Here is a 22,727-nt window from a genome sequence, read left to right on the forward strand (position 1 = left end):
GGGTTGAGGGTCAGACAGGGTTTTCCCTAGTTTGAGGGACTCCGCAGGGGCCCGGGTTTGTCAGTCTCCTTTTACCTAAGCCCCGCATAACATCCTGTGCAGCAGTTAAAGATTTTTGACTTGGCTGATAGACTGGGTCCTGGTAACAAGTTGCATGAACTTTATCGCTGAAGATATTGTATATGTGGAGCATTGAAAATGTATCCATACCTCCTGAACTTTTCCACATTTTATCAAGTAACACTCACAAACTTAAATGTATTTCATTGGGATTTTATGTGCTATACCAACACAAAGTAACAAGTACACGTGGTCAAAATTGTTGGTACCCCTCGTTTAATGACAGAAAAACCAACAATGGTCACAGAAATAACTTGAATCTGACAAAAGTAATAATAAATCAAAAATCTATGAAACTGAACAAATGAAAGTCAGACATTGCTTTTCAACCATGCTTCCACAGAATTAAAAAAAATAAATAAAACTCATGAAATAGGCCTGGACAGAAATGAAGGTACCCCTGAAAATAATGTAACAAAAGGTACATGTTCAATCAAGGTGTGTCCACTAATTAACATCACAGGTGTCTACAATCTTGGAATCAGTGAGTGGGCTTGTATAGAGGGCTACAGATACTCACTGTGCTGTTTGGTGACATGGTGTGTATCACACTCAACATGGACCAGAGGAAGCGAAGGAAAAAGTTGTCACAGGAGATTTGAAATAAAATTATAGACAAACATGTTAAAGGTAAAAGTTATAAGACCATCTCCAAGCAGCTTGATGTTCCTGTGACTACAGTCGTACATATTATTCAGAAATCTAAGCTCCATGGGACTGTAGCCAACCTCCCTGGACGTGGCCACAGGAGGAAAGTTGACGACAAATCAAAGAGACGGATAATACGAATGATAACAAAAGAGCCCGGAAAACCTTCTAAACAGATTAAAGCTTAACTTCAAGCTCAAGGAACATCAGTGTCAGATTGCACCATCCGTCATTGTATGAGCGAAAGTGGACTTCATGGGAGATGACCAAGGAGGACACAATTGTTGAAAAAAAATCATAAAAAAGCTAGACTGGAATTTGCCAAAGTACATGTTTACAAGCCACAAAGTTTCTGGGAGAATGTCCTATGGACAGATGAGACAAAAGTGGAACTTTTTGGCAAGGCACATCAGCTCTATGGTCACAGATGGAAAAATGAAGCATATCAAGAAAAGAACATTGTCCCTAGTGTGAAACATGTTGGAGGCTCTGTTATGTTCTAGGACTGCTTTGCTGCATCTGGCACAGGGTGTCTAGAATCTGTGTAGGGTACAATGAAATCTCAAGACTATCATGGGATTCTAGAGAGAAATGTGCTGCCCAGTGTCAAAAAGCTTGGTCTCTGTCGCAGGTCATGGGTTTGCAACAGGATAATTACCCAAAACACACAGCTAAAAACACCTAAGAATGGCTAAGAGGAAAACATTGGACTATTCTGAAGTGGCCTTCTATGAGCCTTGACATAAATCCTGTTGAGCATCTTTGGAAAGAGCTGAACCATGCCGTTTGGAAAAGGCAACCTTCAAACAAAAGACAACTGGAGCATTTTACTCTTGAGTGGGTGAAAATACCTGTCGAGAGGTGCAGAAGTCTCATTGACAGTTACAGGAATCATTTGATTGCATTGATTGCCTCAAAAGGTTGTGCAACAAAATATTAATAATTTCTGTCCAGGCCTATTTCATGAGTTTTATTTATTTATTTTTTTTTTAATTTTGTGGAAGCATGGTTGAAAAAAGAATGTCTGACTTTCATTTGTTCATTTTATTAAATTTTTTATTCATTTTTACTTTTGTCAGATTCAAGTTATTTCTGTCACCATTGTGTGGTTTTTCTGTCATTAAACGAGGGGTAACAACAATTTTGACCACGTGTGTATTTGTGAAGTGTAAAGGAAATTATGCATGGTTTTCTAATTACTTTAAAAATAAAAATCTGAAAATTATGTTGTGCATTTGTGTTCAGCCTCTTTGTTCTGATACCCCCTAAATAAAATCTTGAGTGACCAATTTTCTCCATAAGTCATAAAATTAGTCAATTGAGTCCACCTGTGTATAAATTCATCTAACTATAACTAAAGCTGTTCTGTGAAGGCCTTGAAGGTTTTTTTGAGAACATTAGGGAACAAACAGCATTCTGAAAACCAAGGAACATACCAGACAGGAAAAGGATGACGTTATGGAGAAGTGAGTAGAGTAATGCATGGTTAGGTTATAAAAAAAATAGCCCAAGCTCTGAACATCACACAAAGCATCATTCAATTCATCATCCAAAAATGGAATTGGTATGTCACAACAGCAAAGCTACCCAGACATGGCTGTAACCTAAACTCACATCCCAAACAAGGAAAGCACCATTCAGAGATGCAGCTAAGAGGCCCATAGTCATTCTGGGAGAGCTGCAGAGATCCAATGCTCAGGTGGGAGAATCTGTCCACAGGACAACTGTTAGTTGTATACTCCACAAATCTGCCCATTATGGCGGACATAGCTATCAAGTGGAAGAAGGTGCTCTGGTCAGATGAGACCAATGTCGAAATTTTGGGGCTAAATGTAAAACTCTATATATGGTGGAAAACTAACACTGCACATCATCCTGAAACACCATCTCCACCATCAAACATGGTTGTGGCAGCCTCATGCTGTGAGGATGTTTTTCTTCAGCATTGACAGGAAAACTGGTCAAAGTTCAGGAATAAAGCTAAATGCAGGGCAATTCTGGAGGAAAACCTGTTAGACACCGCAAAAGACTTAAGACTGGGACATAGGTTCACCTTCCAGCAGTACAAAGACCCTAAACATGGTGCCAAAACTACAATGGATGGTATAGACCAAAGCATATTCATATGGGTGAATGGCCCAGTCACAGTCCAGACCTGGCGCTGAATACAAATGAACGTCACAATTTTCAGACTTATATTTTTAAAATATTTAAAACACCATATGTCATTTCCTTTACACTTCACAAATACTTGTCACTTTGTGTTGGTATATCACGTAAAATCCAAATAAGAAACATTTAAGTTGGTGTGTGTATCATGAAAAAATGCAAAAAAAAAAGTTCACAAGTACGAATACTTTTTTCAAGGCACTATAACAGCAATTCCTCAACAATGGATTCACACGAAGGACAACTTGTTCATTCTGAAGAGAACCCTACGGAAGCCAAAAGTAAATATTCCCATTAGCATAATGAATCCATTTCCAGTCACTGGTAAAAAATGTGATGTCTCAGATAAACCCTAAGTGCACTGATTTTCAAGATACATTATAATTGTATATTACTTACTTTCATTCATGCAGGATTTATACAAAATTTTGGCTTTTTTAAAGGCATCACGGTCATCTTGGTCAGAATCTTCCAGTAGACCTTAAGAGCAAAAATACAAAGTATTGTTGGGGATTATGGAAACAAACTTGTAGAACAGACCTGAGCAAAGTGTGGCCCTCAGGTCAAACCCAACCGTTTGGTAATCCCTGACCGCCTTGAGGACAAGGACAGCCAAACTATACTTTCTGTTATGTTCTGGCAGTGCTGGCAGGTGCTGCTGGTGATCTATAGAAGTGTGCAATTGACCTGCATAGATGCGCAGATATGCAGGTCAGGGGCACACAGTACGTCACACGCAATGTGCGCTGGACTGTGGAGACGCTCCTCAATATGTGTGCGCCCGACTCTTGTGGTGGTTACAATATGCCACCTTGCCTTAACACTCTTCTTGGGCAGCAGATATAAAATTCCTGCCATGCAGCCAACAATCTACGAAGACTATGGGGCAGGTCCTGGTATGCATCTGTTTAAAAATGTTGAATATCGAATATTTCGAATATCTGTTCTGGCTGCCCAAAGTGTGATTCTGTATGAGAGTGAGCTTCATTCTCTTCTAGAATCACACTTCAGGACTGGTGATAAAACATTTGGGCCTCATGCACAAGTCACACATGGGTCCAAGCCTGTGGAATTAATATTTGTCACATGTGCATGAGGCCCAAATATCTTTTATTATAATTTGAATAATACACATGCATTACAAGTACATCATGATGTGTAATTTGCAGACCACTACATTAAATGAAATAATAGGTAGACTGTACTTGCCTCCTGCACCACCATTCGCCTACTCTGAGCTCTGTGTTTCCCACAGTTGCCAGCGGTCACATATCATGTGACACAGCAGCACTGGTGGAAAAGGTAACAATAGTTTTTAAAATGCATTTAATGATGTTTTCTGGTGTTCATAAAGAAATGGTATATCACCCACCCTCCTTTGTTACAGCGCTGCCTCTCTGTCACTCCTATGATCTCATTTTACTGGCTGCAGCGGTGATGTGACGACTACAGCACACATCACCGCTGCTGCCACTCACTGAGCTCAATTACTCTGCTGATGTACACAGCATAAGCTGCCTAAATCAGTGATTGGCTGCAGGGGTGATGCCCACTGTAGTCATGATGCTACTGCTGCAGCCACTAAACAGAGACTGGAATGTCTGCATAGAGGAAGCACTGGAGCCAGGGAGGGTAAATAACATCTGATTTTAGGATTTTTACCTAGTGCAGATGACTAAAAGCCAGAGATCTAGAACCGGAAAATATTAATGTTTCAGTTGGGGGGCATTTAAAGGTGTTGTCCAGTAATGGGTTTTCCATTAATATTTTATTTTTCTTTCCAACAGATTGTGCTACTGCAGCTATGCCCCACCGGCTGCACCGATGACATTATGACTACAGTCCCAGTTTATCATGTGGCCCCTTAAAGAAATTACTTGCCCACTCCTGTTGATGAGTATCAGGCATTAGTAGTATAGGTCAGCCATTTCAGTGATTATAGGTCTGACCTTCATTTGTAATGTACAACTAAGATCTTATACACATGCCTGAACCTGTACAGCACTACACATGTCAGAGCATGTATGGCACTACACATGCCAGAGTCTGTATGGCACTACACATGCCAGAGTCTGTATGGCACTACACATGCCAGAGTCTGTACAGCACTACACATGCCAGAGCCTGTAAGGCACTACACATGCCTGAGCCTGTATGGCAGCACACATGCCAGAGCTTGTACGTCACTACACATGCCTGAGTATGTATGGCACTACAAATGCCAGAGCCTGTATGTCACTTCACATGCCAGAGCCTGTATGGCAGCACACATGCCAGAGCTTGTACGTCACTACACATGCCTGAGTATGTATGGCACTACAAATGCCATAGCCTGTACGTCACTACACATGCCAGAGCCTGCATGGCAGCACACATGCCAGAGCCTGTACGTCACTACACATGCCAGAGCCTGTATGGCACTACACATGTCAGAGCCTGAACATCACTAGACATGCCAGAGCCTGTATGGCAGCACACATGCCAGAGCTTGTACGTCACTACACATGCCTGAGTATGTATGGCACTACACATGTCAGAGCCTGTACGTCACTACACATGCCTGAGCCTGTATGGCAGTACACATGCCTGAGCCTGTATGGCAGTACACATGCCAGAGCTTGTACATCACTACACATGCCTGAGTATGTATGGCACTACACATGCCAGAGTCTGTACAGCAGTACACATGCCAGAGCCTGTATGGCACTATACAGTGTCCCCATGGATATAACCTAAGGAGTAATGGTCATTTCATGGGCTTCCATTTGGTTCTCTTATATGCCACGATATTACCAAGGTATTCCAGAGCAATACTTCTCTTATTGGCATACAGTTTAACCAGTAGAACACACCTTCATAATACAAAACTGGTGTAAAGGACCATGTGCCACTTTTCCAACCCATAGATGCATGCATTTGATTTTCTTACCCTTCAATATAATCTCCATTTCATCTCGAAGAATATCAAAGATGCTATAGCGGGAGCTGGTCTCCGGTATTACATGCTTATTTAACCAACCACCACAGGCATATTGGTAGAAATCAGTGCAAGGTTCTATAGATGGGTCCATATTCTGGATAATTCTTGCAGCTTTAAAAAACAAAAAAGGAATACGTTTCATCAAAACCTTTTCAGTTAATAAAGGCTTCAATGATCAGGTGTTTGTGTGGCACAAAGAACAAGGAAGATCTATGTTGTATCTCAACTTAATTCAATTACTTTGTATTACAACATAATTATCATATGGTGAAAGTAATTAAAGAACTTTTCCATTACATAATAAAAGTGTTAATTGTGAAATCTTTTGACATACCTGCGGTAACACATCCTATCGTTGTGCAAACGGTCTCTGAATGGAAGAAGAAGCAAAACATGTCAATTCAATTTAAAAAAAAAAAACAATCTTGTCTACCAAAAATTCACATGAGAAAAGTTGACCATGTAAGAATAGCAACCATGTGGTTCCTGGTCCTATTACAATGAACAGGTAGTACAAAGAATGATAAGATGCTGATAAAAAAAAGAACATAAATTTCAGCAAACCTTTCAATGAAAAGATCAAATCTAAAGGAGAGGCTCATTATTATTATTTAATTTTGACAGTTTCTCCTTTTCAGAAACAAAAATTTAAAAATAAAATGAAATCAAAATATATGAGTTTGTAGACTAAAAGAACAATTTACATTTTGCTAAAAAATATACCTATAAAGAGAAAAATCAGACAAACTGAACATTTTGCAGTGGTCTCTTAATTTTTGCCAGAGCTGTATATATATATGGAACAAAATCAGGCAGCATTCCAGTTCAAGGAAAAATTGTGGACTTTAATCCAGCACCAAGTGGTGCAGCGTTTCGACCTCGCAGCAGGGTCTTCGTCAAGCATATATAAAGTTTTCTAGGACTTCAAAGAAAAGTGGCCTTCTCAGGTGCTGACAATCTCTCTGCATGCGTTTTGGTTTATATTGGCCAAGTATTAAAGAAAGTCCATCATCACCAGATTTTTGCCACCTAATCTAAGAGTAGCATAATAGAGACCCCCTGATTTCAGTGACGTGTCACTTACTGGGATGCTTGCTGTAGTTTTTATAAAACCACAGTTTTATCAGCAGATTATAACTAGAGGACTAGTAAACATGTTGCTTTGTAATCCTCAATATTCATGAGCTTTGTAAAACCCCACCCCCCAGCACTGATTGCCAGCTTTCTGCCTATGCACAGCGTACACAGAAAGCTGCCCATCAGTGGTCGAGGTGGACAGAGATCAGTAGTTCGAGAACTGGTAAAATCACTGTATTATCTGTTGCGGCTCTATCAAAACTGCAGCAATCTGCCTAGTAAGTCAGGAAACACTGGAATCAAGGTCTATGAATCTACATCATGATGCTCTCGGTTGGGATAATAAAAATTCCCTTTGAAGCACATTGATTCGTTTCCAACTGTAGAAATTTCCTCTATCATTAAAGTCAATAATAATTCTGAAGCTTGTAACAAAATTGAATGTTGAAGGAATGCAAAGATCGGCTTTGGTGTAAAAGGCTCTCCCTTCCTTAAATTCATCCATACCAGAGAGACCCTTTAGTGATTTAGTTCCAACATACAAGGGTGCACATATCATAAAGATAGACAAGGAGTCTGTTTTGGCACAATAGTGCCCAGTGCTCTTTGGTCCTTTTGCGACTGGGTATAAAAACTTGGGCAGTTCTCTCTCCAGAAGAACTACATTGATAGTGATTGTGAATAATGGGGTGGGAAATTGTGCTAATAGTCATGAATGAAAAAAACAAATGCACTTCTGTTCTATAACATGATCCTTCTCTTCTATATAGTTCTCGGATGACACAGCACATAGTCAAATGTGAACCCAAATCTGGGATGGGATGAAATCTAAATTCCACACTTACCAAAAGAGATACAGTACATGGACACCAAGCTCGAATATTACTGTTCCCAGCCCTCCTCCCTCCACCCACATATACAATGTTATCAGCGTACCTCAGGTCAGATGTAGGCAAAAAGTTTTTTTAGGAGATTCCAATAACCTTAACTGCGTGTTTCTGATACAATAACCTTGACAATTTTACTTCCCAGAGGACGTTTGTAATACAAGTTATCATTTAGCCAAAACCACCAGGGAAACATTTTTCCACGCACGTAATTAAATTGTATCTTCCAATTACACAATGGGTCATGTCAGATATTTAACGGGTTGTTTCATAAGCAGAAAAACAAAATAAATCAGCTTAACAAAGCACCTAAAGGCGAGATGGGAATTTAAAGTGACCTTCTGGTTGTGTTTCTTTACAGACATTAGAGATAAGCTTCATTCCAAAAAGAACAATTGGAAACATTTTAAGGCCCTGTTTGAAGTCAAATTCTTTTAATTTTTTTTTATAGACACCAGTGGAGTCCAAAAATGCATTTGACTTTTGTACACTTATAGAAACCGTAAAGTCTGTTGTCTCGGACCACCCCTGATTTCATAATCAAGGAAGCTGAAATCCTTGGTTATGTCAGACTTCTAATTCCTAGAGATTAGTGATGAGTGGGTATACTTGTTACTCGCGTCTCCCCGAGCATGCTCGGGTGGTCTCCGAATATTTTGGCGTGCTCAGAGATTTAGGTTTCGTCTCCTCAGCTGCATGATTTGCGACTGCTAGACAACTTGAATACATGTGTGGAATGCCTGTTTGTTCGGGAATTCCCACATGTATTCTGCCTGTCTACAAGTCGCAAATCATGCAGCTGAGATGAGGAAAAACTAAATCTCCGAGGACGCCAAAATACTCGAAGATCACCTGAGCATGCTCAGGTGTCCTCAGAGTATTTTGGCGTCCTCGGAGATTCAGTTTTCATTGTCTCAGCTGCATGATTTGCGACTGCTAGATAGCTTGAATACATGTGTGGAATGCCTGTTTGTTAAGGAATTCCCACATGTATTCAGCCTGTCTACAAGTCGCAAATCATGCAGCTGAGATGAGGTAAACTAAATCTCCGAGGACGCCAAAATGCTCTGAGGACACTTGAGCATGCTCGGGGTGACCCGAGCAACGATGCTACTTGCCCATCACTACTAGAGATTAGTGATGAGCGAGTATACTCACTCGGTTTTTCCCGAGCATGCTCGGGTGTCCTCAGAGTATTTTGGCGTCCTCGGAGATTTAGTTTTCATTGCCTCAGCTGCATGATTTGCGACTGCTAGACAGCTTGAATACATGTGAGGAATGCCTGTTTGTTAGGAAATTTCCACATGTATTCAGCCTGCTACAAGTCGCAAATCATGCAGCTGAGACAAGGAAAACTAAATTTCTGAGCACGCCAAAATGCTCGGAGATTACCCGAGTATGCAAGGGGAGACTCGAGCAATGAGTATACTCGTCACTACTAGAGATTAGTGATGAGTGAGTATACTCATTGGTTAGGTCTCCCCGAGCATGCTCGGGTGGTCTCCGAGTATTTTGGCGTGCTCTGGGATTTAGTTTTTCGTTGTCTCAGCTGCATGATTTGCGACTGCTATACGGCTTGAATACATGTGTGGAATGCCTGTTTGATAGGGAATTCCCACATGTATTCAGCCTGTCTGCAAGTCACAAATTATGTAGCTGAGATGAGGTAAACTAAATCTTCGAGAACACCAAAATACTCGGAGATCACTTGAGCATGCTCGGGGAGACCCAAACAACGATGCTACTTGCCCATCACTAGTAAAGATCTCTAAAGATCTTCCCCTTAATGTCGTGGCCAATTTCTATTTTTGAGCTTATGGTTTTTACTCTCCTTTTCCCAAGAGCGATAACTTTTATTTTTCTGTTCACAGAGCCAAATTAAGGCTTGTTTTTGCAAGATGAGTTGTAGTTTTGAATGGCACAATTCATTTTATCATATAAATGGAAATGAGGGAAACATTCCAAATTTGATGAATAAGCAAAAAAAAAACCACACGATTTTGATATTTTTAGGTGATTTTGTTTTTATAGCATTAATTATGTGATATAATATGACCACGTGATATTGTCTAGGTCATTACGAATTTGACATTATAGAACATTTTTTATGTTAATGGTAAAAAAAAAAATGAAATTTGTAAGGAAAAAGAAAAAAAAGAGTAAGCTTTTAAGGTAAGGAAAACTTATTTTTAAAACTTTTTCTGTTTACTTCCTTAGGATCCTCAAAAGTACAATCATTTGATTTTATCTTCAATATACTGCAAAGCAACTAGAGTACCAACATTGCAACCATGGGGACTATCAGCACATTGCAGGCAGTCAAGGCAACCCATTGGCACCCTATGATCGTGTTCTGAAGGAGGCACACCCCCGAAATAATGTGCTTTAAATAACACTGGTGTGAATGGGGTTGTACAGAGCTCAGCATTCAGAAAACAGGTAAATCCGCAGCTGATAAAGCAATGATTTTATCAAACAGGATTCAAGGAGCCCAGTGAATGACACATCTATGGAATCATGGTCTCTGACCCTACATAAAGCTGCTCTCTGGGTAGCAAAAACTTGGAGTCATTTCTCTTTAAGAAATAACACTATTTTGGTTATTAAATGGCTTCCATCCTGCAAATTTAAGCTAGTAGGTTGAGACTAGCTGCTGAGATGTATCTGTTAAACTGGACAAGGTGACATGAGAGATTCTTGGTCTTCTTTGTATATATGCACATGTTCAGAGGTAAAAGCAGCATGGAGGACATTATACGGCTGTACTAGCAAAGTAGCTTTGAATCCATCACTGAAGTGAAACAAACACTTCCTAAAAAACTAGAACTATGTCTATGTGTGATGTTCTCCCTCTAGCTCTCACTCTACTGTTCCTTATTCTCACTCACTTCTTCAGAGATTTTTGTAGGCAGGCTTACCTGATCCCTCAGTGAGCTGGTAATCCTATATGATGAAAACGAATTTCACCTATATCCACACCTCCAACTTTTGAAGAAGGAAAAGAGGAATAAAGGCTGCGGTGCACACCACGGAAAATTTTAGACCATGCCCCAACCACACCTATTTCACAACTAGTCACACCCATGTCCACGCCCAACCGCAACCATTTAGCACTGCTGATCACAAGTACTGGTACTGAGGGCACAGTAGCTGGCATTATGGGCACAGTGGCTGGTACTGTGGGCACACTGACAGGTACTGAGGAAAAGAAAGAAAGAAAGAAAACAGAGAGAGAGAAAAAAGAAAACCAAGAGAGAGAGAAAGAAAGGAGAGCGAGAGAGAAAGAAAGAGGGGAAAGAAAGAACAGATAGAGAAAGAAAGAGGGGACAGAAAAAAAGAACAGAGGGAGACCGAAAGAAAGAGGGAAAAGAAAGAAAGAACAGAGAGACAAAGAAAGGGGAAAGAAGAGAGAGAAAGAGAAAGAAAGAAAGAGAACAAAAGAAACAACAGAGACAGAAAGAATAAAAGAAAGAAAGAAAGAAAGAAAGAGGGGAAAGAAAGAAAGAACAGAGTGATAGAGAGAAAGAAAGAGGGGAAAGAAAGTACAAAGAGAGAAAGAAAGAGAAAAAAAGAAAGAAAGAACAGAGAGATAGAGAGAAAGAAAGAGGGGAAAGAAAGAACAGAGAGAGACAGAGAAAGAACAGAGAAAGAAAGAAGTAAAGAAAGAAAGCGAAAAAAACGAAAGAAAGAAGAGAAAAAGAAAGAAAGAAAGAAAGAAAGAGAAAGAAAGAAAGAATGAAAGAAAGAGGGGAAATAAAGAACAGAGAAAGAAAGAACAGAGAGAGAGAAAGAAAAAAGAAAGATCAGAGGGAGAAAGAAAGAACAGAGAGAGAGGGAAAGAAAGAACAGAGAGAGAAAGAAACAGAGAGCGAAAGAACAGAGAAAGAAACAGAAAAAGAGAAGGAAAGAACAGAGAAAGAAAAAGAGAAAGAAAGATTTTATAAAGATACTATAGCAGCCCAGCTCCCAGTGTAATGCCCACCTGAGCCTCCCGGTGCAGGATATATCATGATCCGCTCACATGGCCGGCATCACCGATTCCAAGGCGATCCCGCTGTCCGTGCTGTTGGAGGAGGACATGGATATGGATCTGAAGCATTCCCTGAAGTGCCTCCATGGTTCTGTCACAATCTCCTCATGAAATTACCTAATTTCCGGTCAGCTTCCAGCACATCCGGTGGAATGTCATGTGCGAGTTTAAAAGTGCTCCTCAGGGCTCTGCCGTGTACTCCTGTGTCTGCGGAAAAAGCCCGCTTTGTATGCCTAGTACAAGCTTTGCTCCGCTCCGTACATCCCATACACACATGGCTCCACTCTGTACACACACGGGTCCACTCCGCATACACCATACACACACGACTCCACTACGCACACCTCGTACACACACAGCTCCGCTCCGTACACCTCGTACATGCGCGGCTCCACTCCGTACACCTCGTACACATGCGGCTCCACTCCGTTCCCCAAGTATACACACGGCTCCGCTCCGTACACCAAGTACACACACGGCTCTGCTCCGTACACCTCGTACACACGAGGCTCCACTCCGTACACCTTGGAAACACACGGCTCTGCTCTGTACACCTCTTACACACACAGCTCTGCTACATCCACACTGTAAACCCCTCATGACCCCACACATGAATTTCCCCTCATCCAGCACTATGACAACCTTCACAGCAGAGTCTTGCAGAGTGCAGACACAGAGGCCCCTGATCATGTGGCCATTGACTCCTCCCCTCCTGTGACCTCATCACAGGACCTGTGCACAGAGCCACAGAACAGCCAAGGACGCCAATTCAGGCTGCGGTGGGTCTCTCTGGGAGGGCGAGGATGGGGTCGGTGCATGGGGGGGCGTGGCAGCTCAGTGCAGTGCGGGAAAAATAGAGTCGCAGGTGGGGGGATCAAAAATGGGACTGTCCAGCGAGAATCAGGACGGTTGGGAGCTATGCTATATCTTTGCCTGCATGATGAATTCAGAAAGCAGTGAGAGTAGAAATAGCTTTTGACAGAGAAACAAGTAGGATTCAGAAAAGGCAGAGGAACAAGAAATGTGATTGCTAACATTAGATGGATAAGGAAAATGCCAAACAATACAACAAGGAGATCAATTTTTGCATCATCGATTAGAGCAAAGTCTTCGACTGTGTTGATCACCAGAAACTTTGGATATCATGAAGTAACAGTCTGAACGGAACATGGCATGGTTCAAAGTAGAGCGAGGCGTCAAACAAGGCTGCATCATGTCACCATTTCTCTTCAATTCAATATAGGAAATGTGTACTTGCCGAAAAAGAAGAAGGAATCAAAATTGCTGGACCAATCATCAACAATCTTAAATGTAGATTGCAGATAATGCAACATTGATAGCAACAAGTGTAGAAGGAATGAAGGACTTATTATGGAGTGTCAAGATGGAAAGCTCAAACATTTGTACACATCATATGAAGAGAGCAATCACTGGAGAAGGACATCATGGTCAGAAAACTAGAAGGGACAAGGCGAAGAGGGATACCCGAAACCCAGTGACTTGATACTATCAAGATAATGGCAGCGAAGACCCTGATGAACCTAACTAGGCTTGTACAAGATCGATCTTCCTACAGATTGTTCATCCATCAAGTCACCATGGCTCGAAATCAAGCTGAAGGACATTAAAAAAGCAAAAAAAAAAACAAAAAACCTTAGTACTGATTTATACAAAGTTTGTCAAAACAACAGTGACTAATTAAGATGATAAAGTTGAATGAATTATACCAAAAAGACGACAATCTGAAAAGGTTACTTTCTTCTCCTCACCTTTTCCTGTAGGCCACTATTCTGAGCAATGGTGATGAAATTGATTTTCTTATTTCTAAAAACAATCTCCATATTAGCTTATCTTTAGCTTAGAGTATGTCATGTACCATTGATGTTACTATTAGTATTGAAAGGAGCTGCCCTTTAAGCCTGACCTTAAATATAACCAAGCCACATGTGGTTCTGGATGCATTTTCTACAATATATTTGTTTTCAACTTTATATTCCAATATCAATCTCGATGGACATGGAGCAATCACATAATAACCACAAATGACCTTTATTGAAATTCTTTGTAATATTATAGGTGCAATTATTTTCCAGACATTCTTCATCCTCCAAAGGCCAAAGTAAAATCTGCACGTTCTTTGTCTACATTCAAAGCACAAACCACTAGGACAATAACATCTTTTTTTCCACCAGTAACATGAGTCCTTCAGCTTTAGAGACATGTTGCTCCTGTCCAACACAAATATTGTAAGATACTTTGGAGCATTACTTAACTATGTTAGTGGTTGTTGCCAATATCTTTCCTACTTCATGAACTTTTTTAAAGGCATTGAATCTTTTATTTTTCCAGTTAGAATTCAGGAGGAACATATATCTTTATATTCACTTTTCTGGTTGTGTTAAAGAGGCGATGAAATATGACCCTTGCAATAAAAAGTTCTAAAGCCCATTATTCACTGCCCCATTAGAAACATATTCACATTAAATCCATAATTGAATTACATTTTTAATGTCTATGCAAGGTTCCAATTGTAGAGTGCAGAGTGTGTCGTCTTGTGGAGACAAATAAACGTAACCAGTCAGATGTTATTTATGAAATGAAGTGTCCTGTAACAGATCTTGCATTATGGACTAGGAGTTTAAAGGGAATCTGTAACAAGTTTTTGCCAACTAATCTGACAGCAGCATTATGTAGCTACAGAGACGTTGATTTCTGATGTGTCACTTACTGGACTACCTGCTGTAGTTTTGATAAAATCACTGTTTTGTCAGAAGGAAATTATCACTAGACATGAGCGAACTTTTTCGGAAAACATTCACCAATCTCAAATTCAGCACAAATGTTGCGCATTCATATTTGTGCGTACAGATGCTCAAGCTTTTTTCCTAAAAAAAAGTTTGGTAAATGACCAAATTCACTAAGGGGCTTTTCAGATATCAGTGTTTCCGGCAGCAGCACAGGTTGCAAAATGTCCTGTGCATGTGCACATTGATGACACACAGATGAGATCCCTGTGTCATCAGTTTGACATGTACCGGTGCTTGGAAATTAGCCTTACTCTCTGCGCTGTTTGCTGGTGCTGTGTGCTGAAGAAGACAGCTCACTGTTATGGAATCAATGCTAGAATGGGACAACTGTTAACAACGAGAGCAGGCAGTGGCTAACGGGAGTATTCATCAGCCGTCGCATGAGTGATAAATAGATATTTAAAAAAATGATGTGGGGTTCCCCTGTATTTTTGATAGCCAGCCAGGCAAAAATTACATCTGCGTGCTGCAACCATCAGCTTTCAGCTTTACCAAGGCTGGTAATCAAGAATAGAGGGGTCCTCATGCCGTATTTTTTAATTATTTAAATAAATAATTTAAAAACTGGGTGGTTTTCCCCCCATTTTTGACAACTAGCGAAGCTAAAGCCTACAGCTGGGGGCTGGTATTCTCAGACTGGTAAGGGGGAATGGATATTGGCCCTAAGCCTAAAAATAGCAGCCCGCAGCCACCCGGAAAAGGCGTATCTATGAGATGCTTCAATCCAGGCACTTTGCTTGGCTCTTCCCACTTGCCCTGTGGTGGTGACAAGTGGGTTCATATTTGTGGGGTTGATGTCACCTTTGTATTGTATGATAACATCCAGCCCACGGCCTAGTAATGAAGAGGCATCTGTAAGACGCCACTCTCCATTGCTAAACCTATAGTTATATTGTAAATAAACACACAGCCAGAATAAAGTCTTTTAAATGAAAGAATGACACAGACTCCTTTAATGAATCTAAATTAATCCATGCTTATGTCATGGCGCAGTCTACAGTCTATAATGTCTCCCGTAACAGAATTAAAATAAACAACAATATTCCTTACCTGTCTGCCGAGAAGATAATAATCCATTTGTCTCACGATGGTTCTAGCTCTGCTACATCTATATGGCAGGCTGCATTGTTGCATGATGCAACTATACAGCCTGTTATCCAGCAGAGGCACTGAGGAGCATGTGCTACCACTACTCAATATCATGAGGTGAAATCCTATGACCTGACTGAAAATGCAAGCATGAGAAAGTTTTCAAGTTTGCGGTGCTGTCGGAAAAGGTAATGGGATTACACAGCCAATGAACTCAGTTCAACTCACTGATGTCATCACGAGCACCGTGGGAAAAGTTGCAACGGCACTCATGCTGATGTCAGTGAGTTGAGCTGAGTTAATTGGCTGTGAACTCCCAGGATCTTTCTGATGGCACCGCGAGCATGGGAACTTTCTCATGCTCGGTGACGTCAATAAGGTCATAGTAGTTCACCGTGAGACACTGACCAGCGGTAGCACACGCTGCTCAGTGTCTCTGCTGGATGGCAGGCTGTGCAGTCACATCATGCAACAATGCATCCTGCCATCTAGATGTAGCAGAACTAGACCAGTTATGAAACAAATGGATTATTATCTTTTCAGCATACAGTTGAGGAATATCATTTATTATTTTAATTCTGTTACAAGAGCCATTGGCTACTGTGGACTGGGCGATGATGTGAGTATGGTTTAATTTAGATTCATTAATGGAGTCTGTGTCATTTTTTCATTTAAAGGACTTTATTCTGGGTGTGTGTTTTTTTGCAATAAGACTATGGGGTTAGTGGTGGGGGTGTCTCAAAGACACATCCCCATTACTATCCTCTAGACTTGATGTCACCTGACAACACCTGACAGCACAAATGTGAAATCACCCCCCATCTATCACCCCACTTGCCTCCGCATCAGGGCAAGTGGGAAGAGTGAGATTAACTGACAGGTTTGGCGCATCTTATTGCCTAAAAATAGCAGCTCCCAGCAGCCCAGAAATGGCGCATCTATTAGATGTATTAGAGAATAAGGACAACGCCCATGCCTGGTGGTCACCTGCAGCAGGTAAAATGTGCCCCACACTCTGGCTCTCAATAACGGATGATTGTGGGTGGAGTCTGAAATACAGTTGACAATTTTCCACAAAGGTAAAAAATGTATGCTCACAAGAAAAATGGTTTGGCAAATTCATTTTTCATTCAGTAGTAGTTAGTGCTTGGACCTGGGAGGTTACATGATGTTGGATCAGCACTGCAAGATCTGAATCAACTGGATTATGCCTTGCATTGGATAACTCACAGGTTGGATTCGACCCATTAGGTTTTGGACCAATAATATTTTCTTGGTGGCTTTGAGCATGGTAGCCTGGCAATTCTTAGAAGAGCTTCCATGGACAGAAAATTGGCATAAGGAGATACCTGGAGGAAAATGGTCTGCAAACTGCATAATCTTCAGGTCTGGAACAGTAGCAGAAATGTCAGGCAAAAGAATTGTCAAAGGCCAAGTTCAAAGAACAGGAATGAACTAAGAAGGATAAACTGTAGATCAAATCAAATCAGGTCTAGCAGACCTTATAACAAGCAACTAGTGGTAGAAGGTAAGGGGCTTAAATAGTTTGAGCCCCAGTCAGCACTCACAGAAAGGAGAATATTAGATAGATAACACAATTGGGAGTTAACCCCCAAGCTAACAGTCTAGATAGTGCCAATAGTCCTAGAATAACAACCCAAACTTCTGGTTTCACTGTTGCTCAGCAATACTCGTAACTAAGGTGCGAAGCAAAATTAGAGGGAAAGAACATAGAAATGGGTGCAAGTTGGAGGAAAGCACTTGGAGACAAAATAGGTGCAGGATAGAAGCTATACTTATGCATGGCAAGTGAAAACAGCAGCACACAGAGCTCACATCCAGCCTATAATGCAGAGAGCTATTCCCGCAACATAACAATCTGACATTTGGATCACGTCGCAGCCTGCACATCAGAGGGTCTGAAAATGAATGAAGGAATGAAGATTGCAGACTGAAACATACTTTTTCCATGTCAAAGGTGTCCTTATCCTTTAATAAATTTCTCCATATACTTAACAAGCAAGCCACCAGCCAGGCTACAGATATAGACATTGAGAAACATTGCTCTGGCTGCCAAATAAAAATGAGCTATGTGATAGGAGTAAGGCATTGCCAAATCTTCCAGAATTTCTGATAAATTTCTAAATTATCCTGACACATGCATGACAGTGTGAAATTAAACTTAAGACCTCAGAATGAATTGCTAACAAGATTTTGACAGGCGCCGGTTCTAATTAGGTAACTGACTATAACTGTTTATCTTTAAAATTCCACATTTGTCCTTGTGACACAAGAGCCAGGAGTAGCATAAGATTTATGGCTGCACAGCACTCACACATTACACTGCATGGGAGCACAGATTTATCTACCAGTAAGAAACAATATAAATTAATGGGTTAATTGGACTCAAGAGACAAGAAAGATTCAACTATTATCTTTGTGTCTCAGTACAGCAGCTATACCAGGTTAAACGAAACTTGTGCCCCTGTTCCAGGATTTGGAAAAAGGCCTGTGACTGTACAGCTGTTGGATTAGTACATTAATGACATATTTCATGCAACCAGGATGTGGGCAGTGGAAAAAGAAGCGTTTCTCTGAGATATGGGCTGAGACTAAATGTCAAAAAATGACTTAGTTGTTCAAATGGAGGGAGAAGAGAGAAGACTTCATTTAATTATGGCTACATTGTGACAAGTTGGTTGTCAACAGACTCCGGATTTTTAACGTCATTGAAAAATGGTCATACACAAAAGTATTTCTCTCCTTGACAACGTTTTTTGGTGCACTGAGAGTGTACCAAAATTTTGCAGCTTTTCAGAGCAACTTATGCCAGAATTCTGGTGAAATTGCTTAGATGAATCAGAGCCAAAGCTGTTTTCTACTGGCTTAACCCCTTCACCCCCAAGGGTGGTTTGCACGTTCATGACCGGGCCAATTTTTACAATTCTGACCACTGTACCTTTATGAGGTCATAACTCTGGAACGCTTCCATGGATCCCGGTGATTCTGACATTGTTTTCTCGTGACATATTGTACTTCATGTTAGTGGTAAAATTTCATTCAAATAACTTGCGTTTATTTGTGAGAAAAATGGAAATTTGGCGAAAATTTTGAAAATTTCGCAATTTTCCAACTTTGAATTTTTATGCCCTTAAATCACAGAGATACGGCACACAAAAAACTTGATAACTAACATTTCCCACATGTTTACTTTACATCAGCACAATTTTGGAACCAAAATTTTTTTTTGTTAGGAAGTTATAAGGGTTAAAAGTTGACCAGCGATTTCTCATTTTTACAACACCATTTTATTTTTAGGACCACATCACATTTGAAGCCACTTTGAGGGGTCTATATGATAGAAAATACCCAAAAGTGACACCATTCTAAAAACTGCACCCCTTAAGGTGCTCAAAACCACATTCAAGAAGTTTATTAACCCTTTAGGTGCGTCACAGGAATTTTCTTGAATATTTAAAAAAAAAATGAACATCTAACTTTTTTCATAAAAAAAATAATTCAGGTTCAATTTTTTTTATTTTACCAAGGGTAACAGGAGAAATTGGACTGCAAAAGTTATTGTGCAATTTGTCCTGAGTACACAGATACCTGATTTCGGCGCATGGCAGAGCTCAGAATGGAAGGAGCGCCGTTTGACTTTTTCAATGCAAAATTGGCTGGAATTCAGATTGGACGCCATGTCACGTTTGGAGAGTCCCTGATGTACCTAAACAGTGGAAACCCCCTACAAGTGACCACATTTTGGAAACTAGACCCCCCAAGGAACTTATGTAGATATGTGGTGAGAACTTTGAACCCACAAGGGCTTTACAAAAGTTTATAACGTACAGCGGTACAATTAAAAAATCATATTTTTTCCACAAAAATGATCTTTTCACCCCAATTTTTATTTTCCCAAGGGTAACAGGACCCTAAAAGTTATTGTGCAATTTGTCCTGAGTACGCTGATACCCCACATGTGGGGGTAAACCACTATTTGGGTGCATGGCAGAGCTCGGAAGGGAAGCAGCGCCATTTGACGTTTTTGGCTGGAATTGAGATCGGACACCATGTCGCGTTTGGAAAACTCCTGATGTACCAAAACAGTGGAAACCCCCCCACAAATGACACCATTTTGGAAACTAGACCCCCTAAGGAACTTATCTAGATGTGTGGTGAGCACTTTGACCCCCCCCAGTGCTTCACAGAAGTTTATAACGCCCGGGCGTGAAAATAAAAAATTCATATTTTTTCCACAAACATGATCTTTTAGTCACCATTTTTTTATTTTCCCAAGGGTACCAGGAGAAATTGGACCTTAAAAGTTGTTGTCCAATTTGTCCTGAGTATGCTGATACCCCATATGTGGGAGAAAACTACTGTATGGGCACACGTCGGGGCTCGGAAGGGAAGTAGTGACGTTTTGGAATGCAGACTTTGATGGAATGGTCTGCGGGTGTCATGTTGCCTTTGGAGAGCCCCTAATGTACCTAAACAGTGGAAACCCGCCACAAATGACACCATTTTGTAAACTAGACCCCCCAAGGAACTTATCTAGATGTGTGGTGAGCACTTTGAACCCCCCAGTGCTTCACAGAAGTTTATAACGCCCGGGCGTGAAAATAAAAAATTCGTATTTTTTCCACAAACATGATCTTTTAGTCACCATTTTTTTTATTTTCCCAAGGGTACCAGGAGAAATTGGACCTTAAAAGTTGTTGTCCAATTTGTCCTGAGTATGCTGATACCCCATATGTGGGAGAAAACTACTGTATGGGCACACGTCGGGGCTCGGAAGGGAAGTAGTGACGTTTTGGAATGCAGACTTTGATGGAATGGTCTGCGGGTGTCATGTGCGTTTGGAGAGCCCCTGATGTACCTAAACTATTGAAACTCCCCACAAGTGACCCCATTTTGGACACTAGACCCCCCACGGAACTTATCTAGATATGTGGTGAGCACTTTGAACCCCCAAGTGCTTCACAGAAGTTTATAACACTCGGACGTGAAAATAAAAAAATCATTTTTTCCACAAAAATGATATTTTTGCCCCCAATTTTTTATTTTCCTAAGGGTAACAGGAGAAATTGGACCCCAAAAATTGTTTTGCAATTTGTCCTGAGTAGGCTGATACCCTACATGTGGGGATAAAACACTGTTTGGGCGCATGGCAGAGCTTGGAAGGGAAGGAGCACCATTTGACTTTTTCAACTCAGAATTGGCTGGAATTGAGATCAGACGCCATGTTGCATTTGGAGAGCCCCTGATGTGCCTAAACAGTGGAAATCCCCAATTCTAACTCCAACCCGAACCCCAACATGCCCCTAGCCCTAACCCTAACCCTAGCCCTAACCCTAGCCCTAACCCTAACCCTAACCCTAGCCCTAACCCTAACCCTACCCTAACCCTAACCCTAGCCCTAACCCTAGCCCAACACACCCCTAGCCCTAACCCTAGCCCTAACCCTAATGGAAAAATGGAAATAAATACATTTTTTTTATTTTATTATTTTTCCCTAACTAAGGGGGTGATAACGGGGGTTTGATTTACCATTTATGGCGGTTTTTATTTTTGGCAGCTGTCGCACGCTAAAAGACGCTTTTTATTGTAAAAATAGTTTTTGCATCACCACATATTGAGAGCTATAATTTTTCCGTATTTTGACCCACCGGGTCATGTGAGGTCTTATTTTTTGTGGGACGAGTTGACGTTTTTATTGGTACCGTGTTTGGGCACGTGAAATTTTTTGATCGCTTTTTATTCCGATTTTTGAGACGCAGAATGAAGAAAAACCAGCGTTTCATGAATTTCTTTTGGGGGTGCGTTTACAACGTTCCGCGTGCGGTAAAATTGATAAAGTGGTTTTATTCTTCGGGTCAGTACGGTTACAGCGATACCTCATTTAGGTCTTTTTTTATGTTTTTGTCGGTTTTATGCAATGAAAACTATTTTATATAAAAAATAATTATTTTTGCATCGCTTTATTCTGCGAGCTATAACTTTTTTATTTTTTCGCTGATGATGCTGTGTGGTGGCTCGTTTTTTGCGGGACAAGATGACGTTTTCAGCGGTACCATGGATATTTATATGCGTCTTTTTGATCGCGCGTTATTATACTTTTTGTTTGGCAGAATGATAATAAATCATTATTTTTTGCTTCATTTTTTATTTTTATTTTTATTTTTTAAGGGGTTCGCTAAAGGGGTTAACTAATGGGACAGTTTTATAGGGCGGGTCGTTACGGACGCGGCGATACCTAATATGTGTACTTTTATTGTTTTTTTTTTTATTATTTCCAAAAAATTGATTTATTGGGGGAATATTTTTTTTTTTTTTCTAATTTATTTGGCGATTTTTTTTAATTATTTTTACACTTTTTTTTTTTTTTTTTTTTACTTTATTAAATAGTCCCAGGTGGGACATCACTGTCCTGTGACAGATCGCTGATCTGTCACATCACAGATCACTGTGACAGATCAGCGATCTGACACAGGCACTGCAGAAGGCTTCCTCATGCCTGCGCTTTGCAGGCACTGAGGAAGCCAGCTTCCTCAGGCCCCCGAAGGCCCCCGTCGCCATCTTGGATTCGGGGGCCTGGAGGAAAGGAGTCCCCCGCAGCAGCGCTGCACATTGCGCTGCCGTGGGGGGCTCAGGGATGCACGGAGGGAGCCCCCTCCCTGCCGATGCTTCCCTTTAACTCCTGGTACACCGCGATCATGTTTGATCGCGGTGTGCAAGGGGTTAACGTGTCGGGGGCGGTCCGTGACTGCCCCTGACACATTGTGCCGGGTGTCAGCTGTGATAATCAGCTGACACCCGGCCGCGATCAGCGGCGCTCACCACGTGGGCGCCGCTGATCGCGCCCCGACGTACTATCCCGTCCATGGGCATAGGGGCCCAGGTCCCATGGACGGGATATA

At 41.0% G+C, this 22,727-nt stretch overlaps 1 protein-coding gene across 2 annotated transcripts in view; it reads right to left on the reverse strand.

Moving 5' to 3' along the window:
* The window catches only part of MMEL1 (membrane metalloendopeptidase like 1), a 742,661-nt gene that overhangs the window by 163,055 nt on the left and 556,879 nt on the right, over positions 1-22,727 (reverse strand). For both annotated transcript variants that reach the window (XM_073561692.1, XM_073561691.1), the window contains exons 3-5: positions 6,252-6,287; positions 5,867-6,028; positions 3,337-3,417 (exon numbers count right to left, since the gene is read on the reverse strand). In XM_073561692.1, coding sequence (XP_073417793.1) covers positions 3,337-3,417; positions 5,867-6,028; positions 6,252-6,287 — 279 coding nt within the window. The remainder of the gene's footprint in view (positions 1-3,336; positions 3,418-5,866; positions 6,029-6,251; positions 6,288-22,727) is intronic.

This window comes from Dendrobates tinctorius, unplaced genomic scaffold (genome assembly GCF_039654945.1).
Source record: "Dendrobates tinctorius isolate UK_male_01 unplaced genomic scaffold, ASM3965494v1 ptg000326l, whole genome shotgun sequence".
In the NCBI taxonomy this organism is placed as follows: Eukaryota; Metazoa; Chordata; class Amphibia; order Anura; family Dendrobatidae; genus Dendrobates; species Dendrobates tinctorius.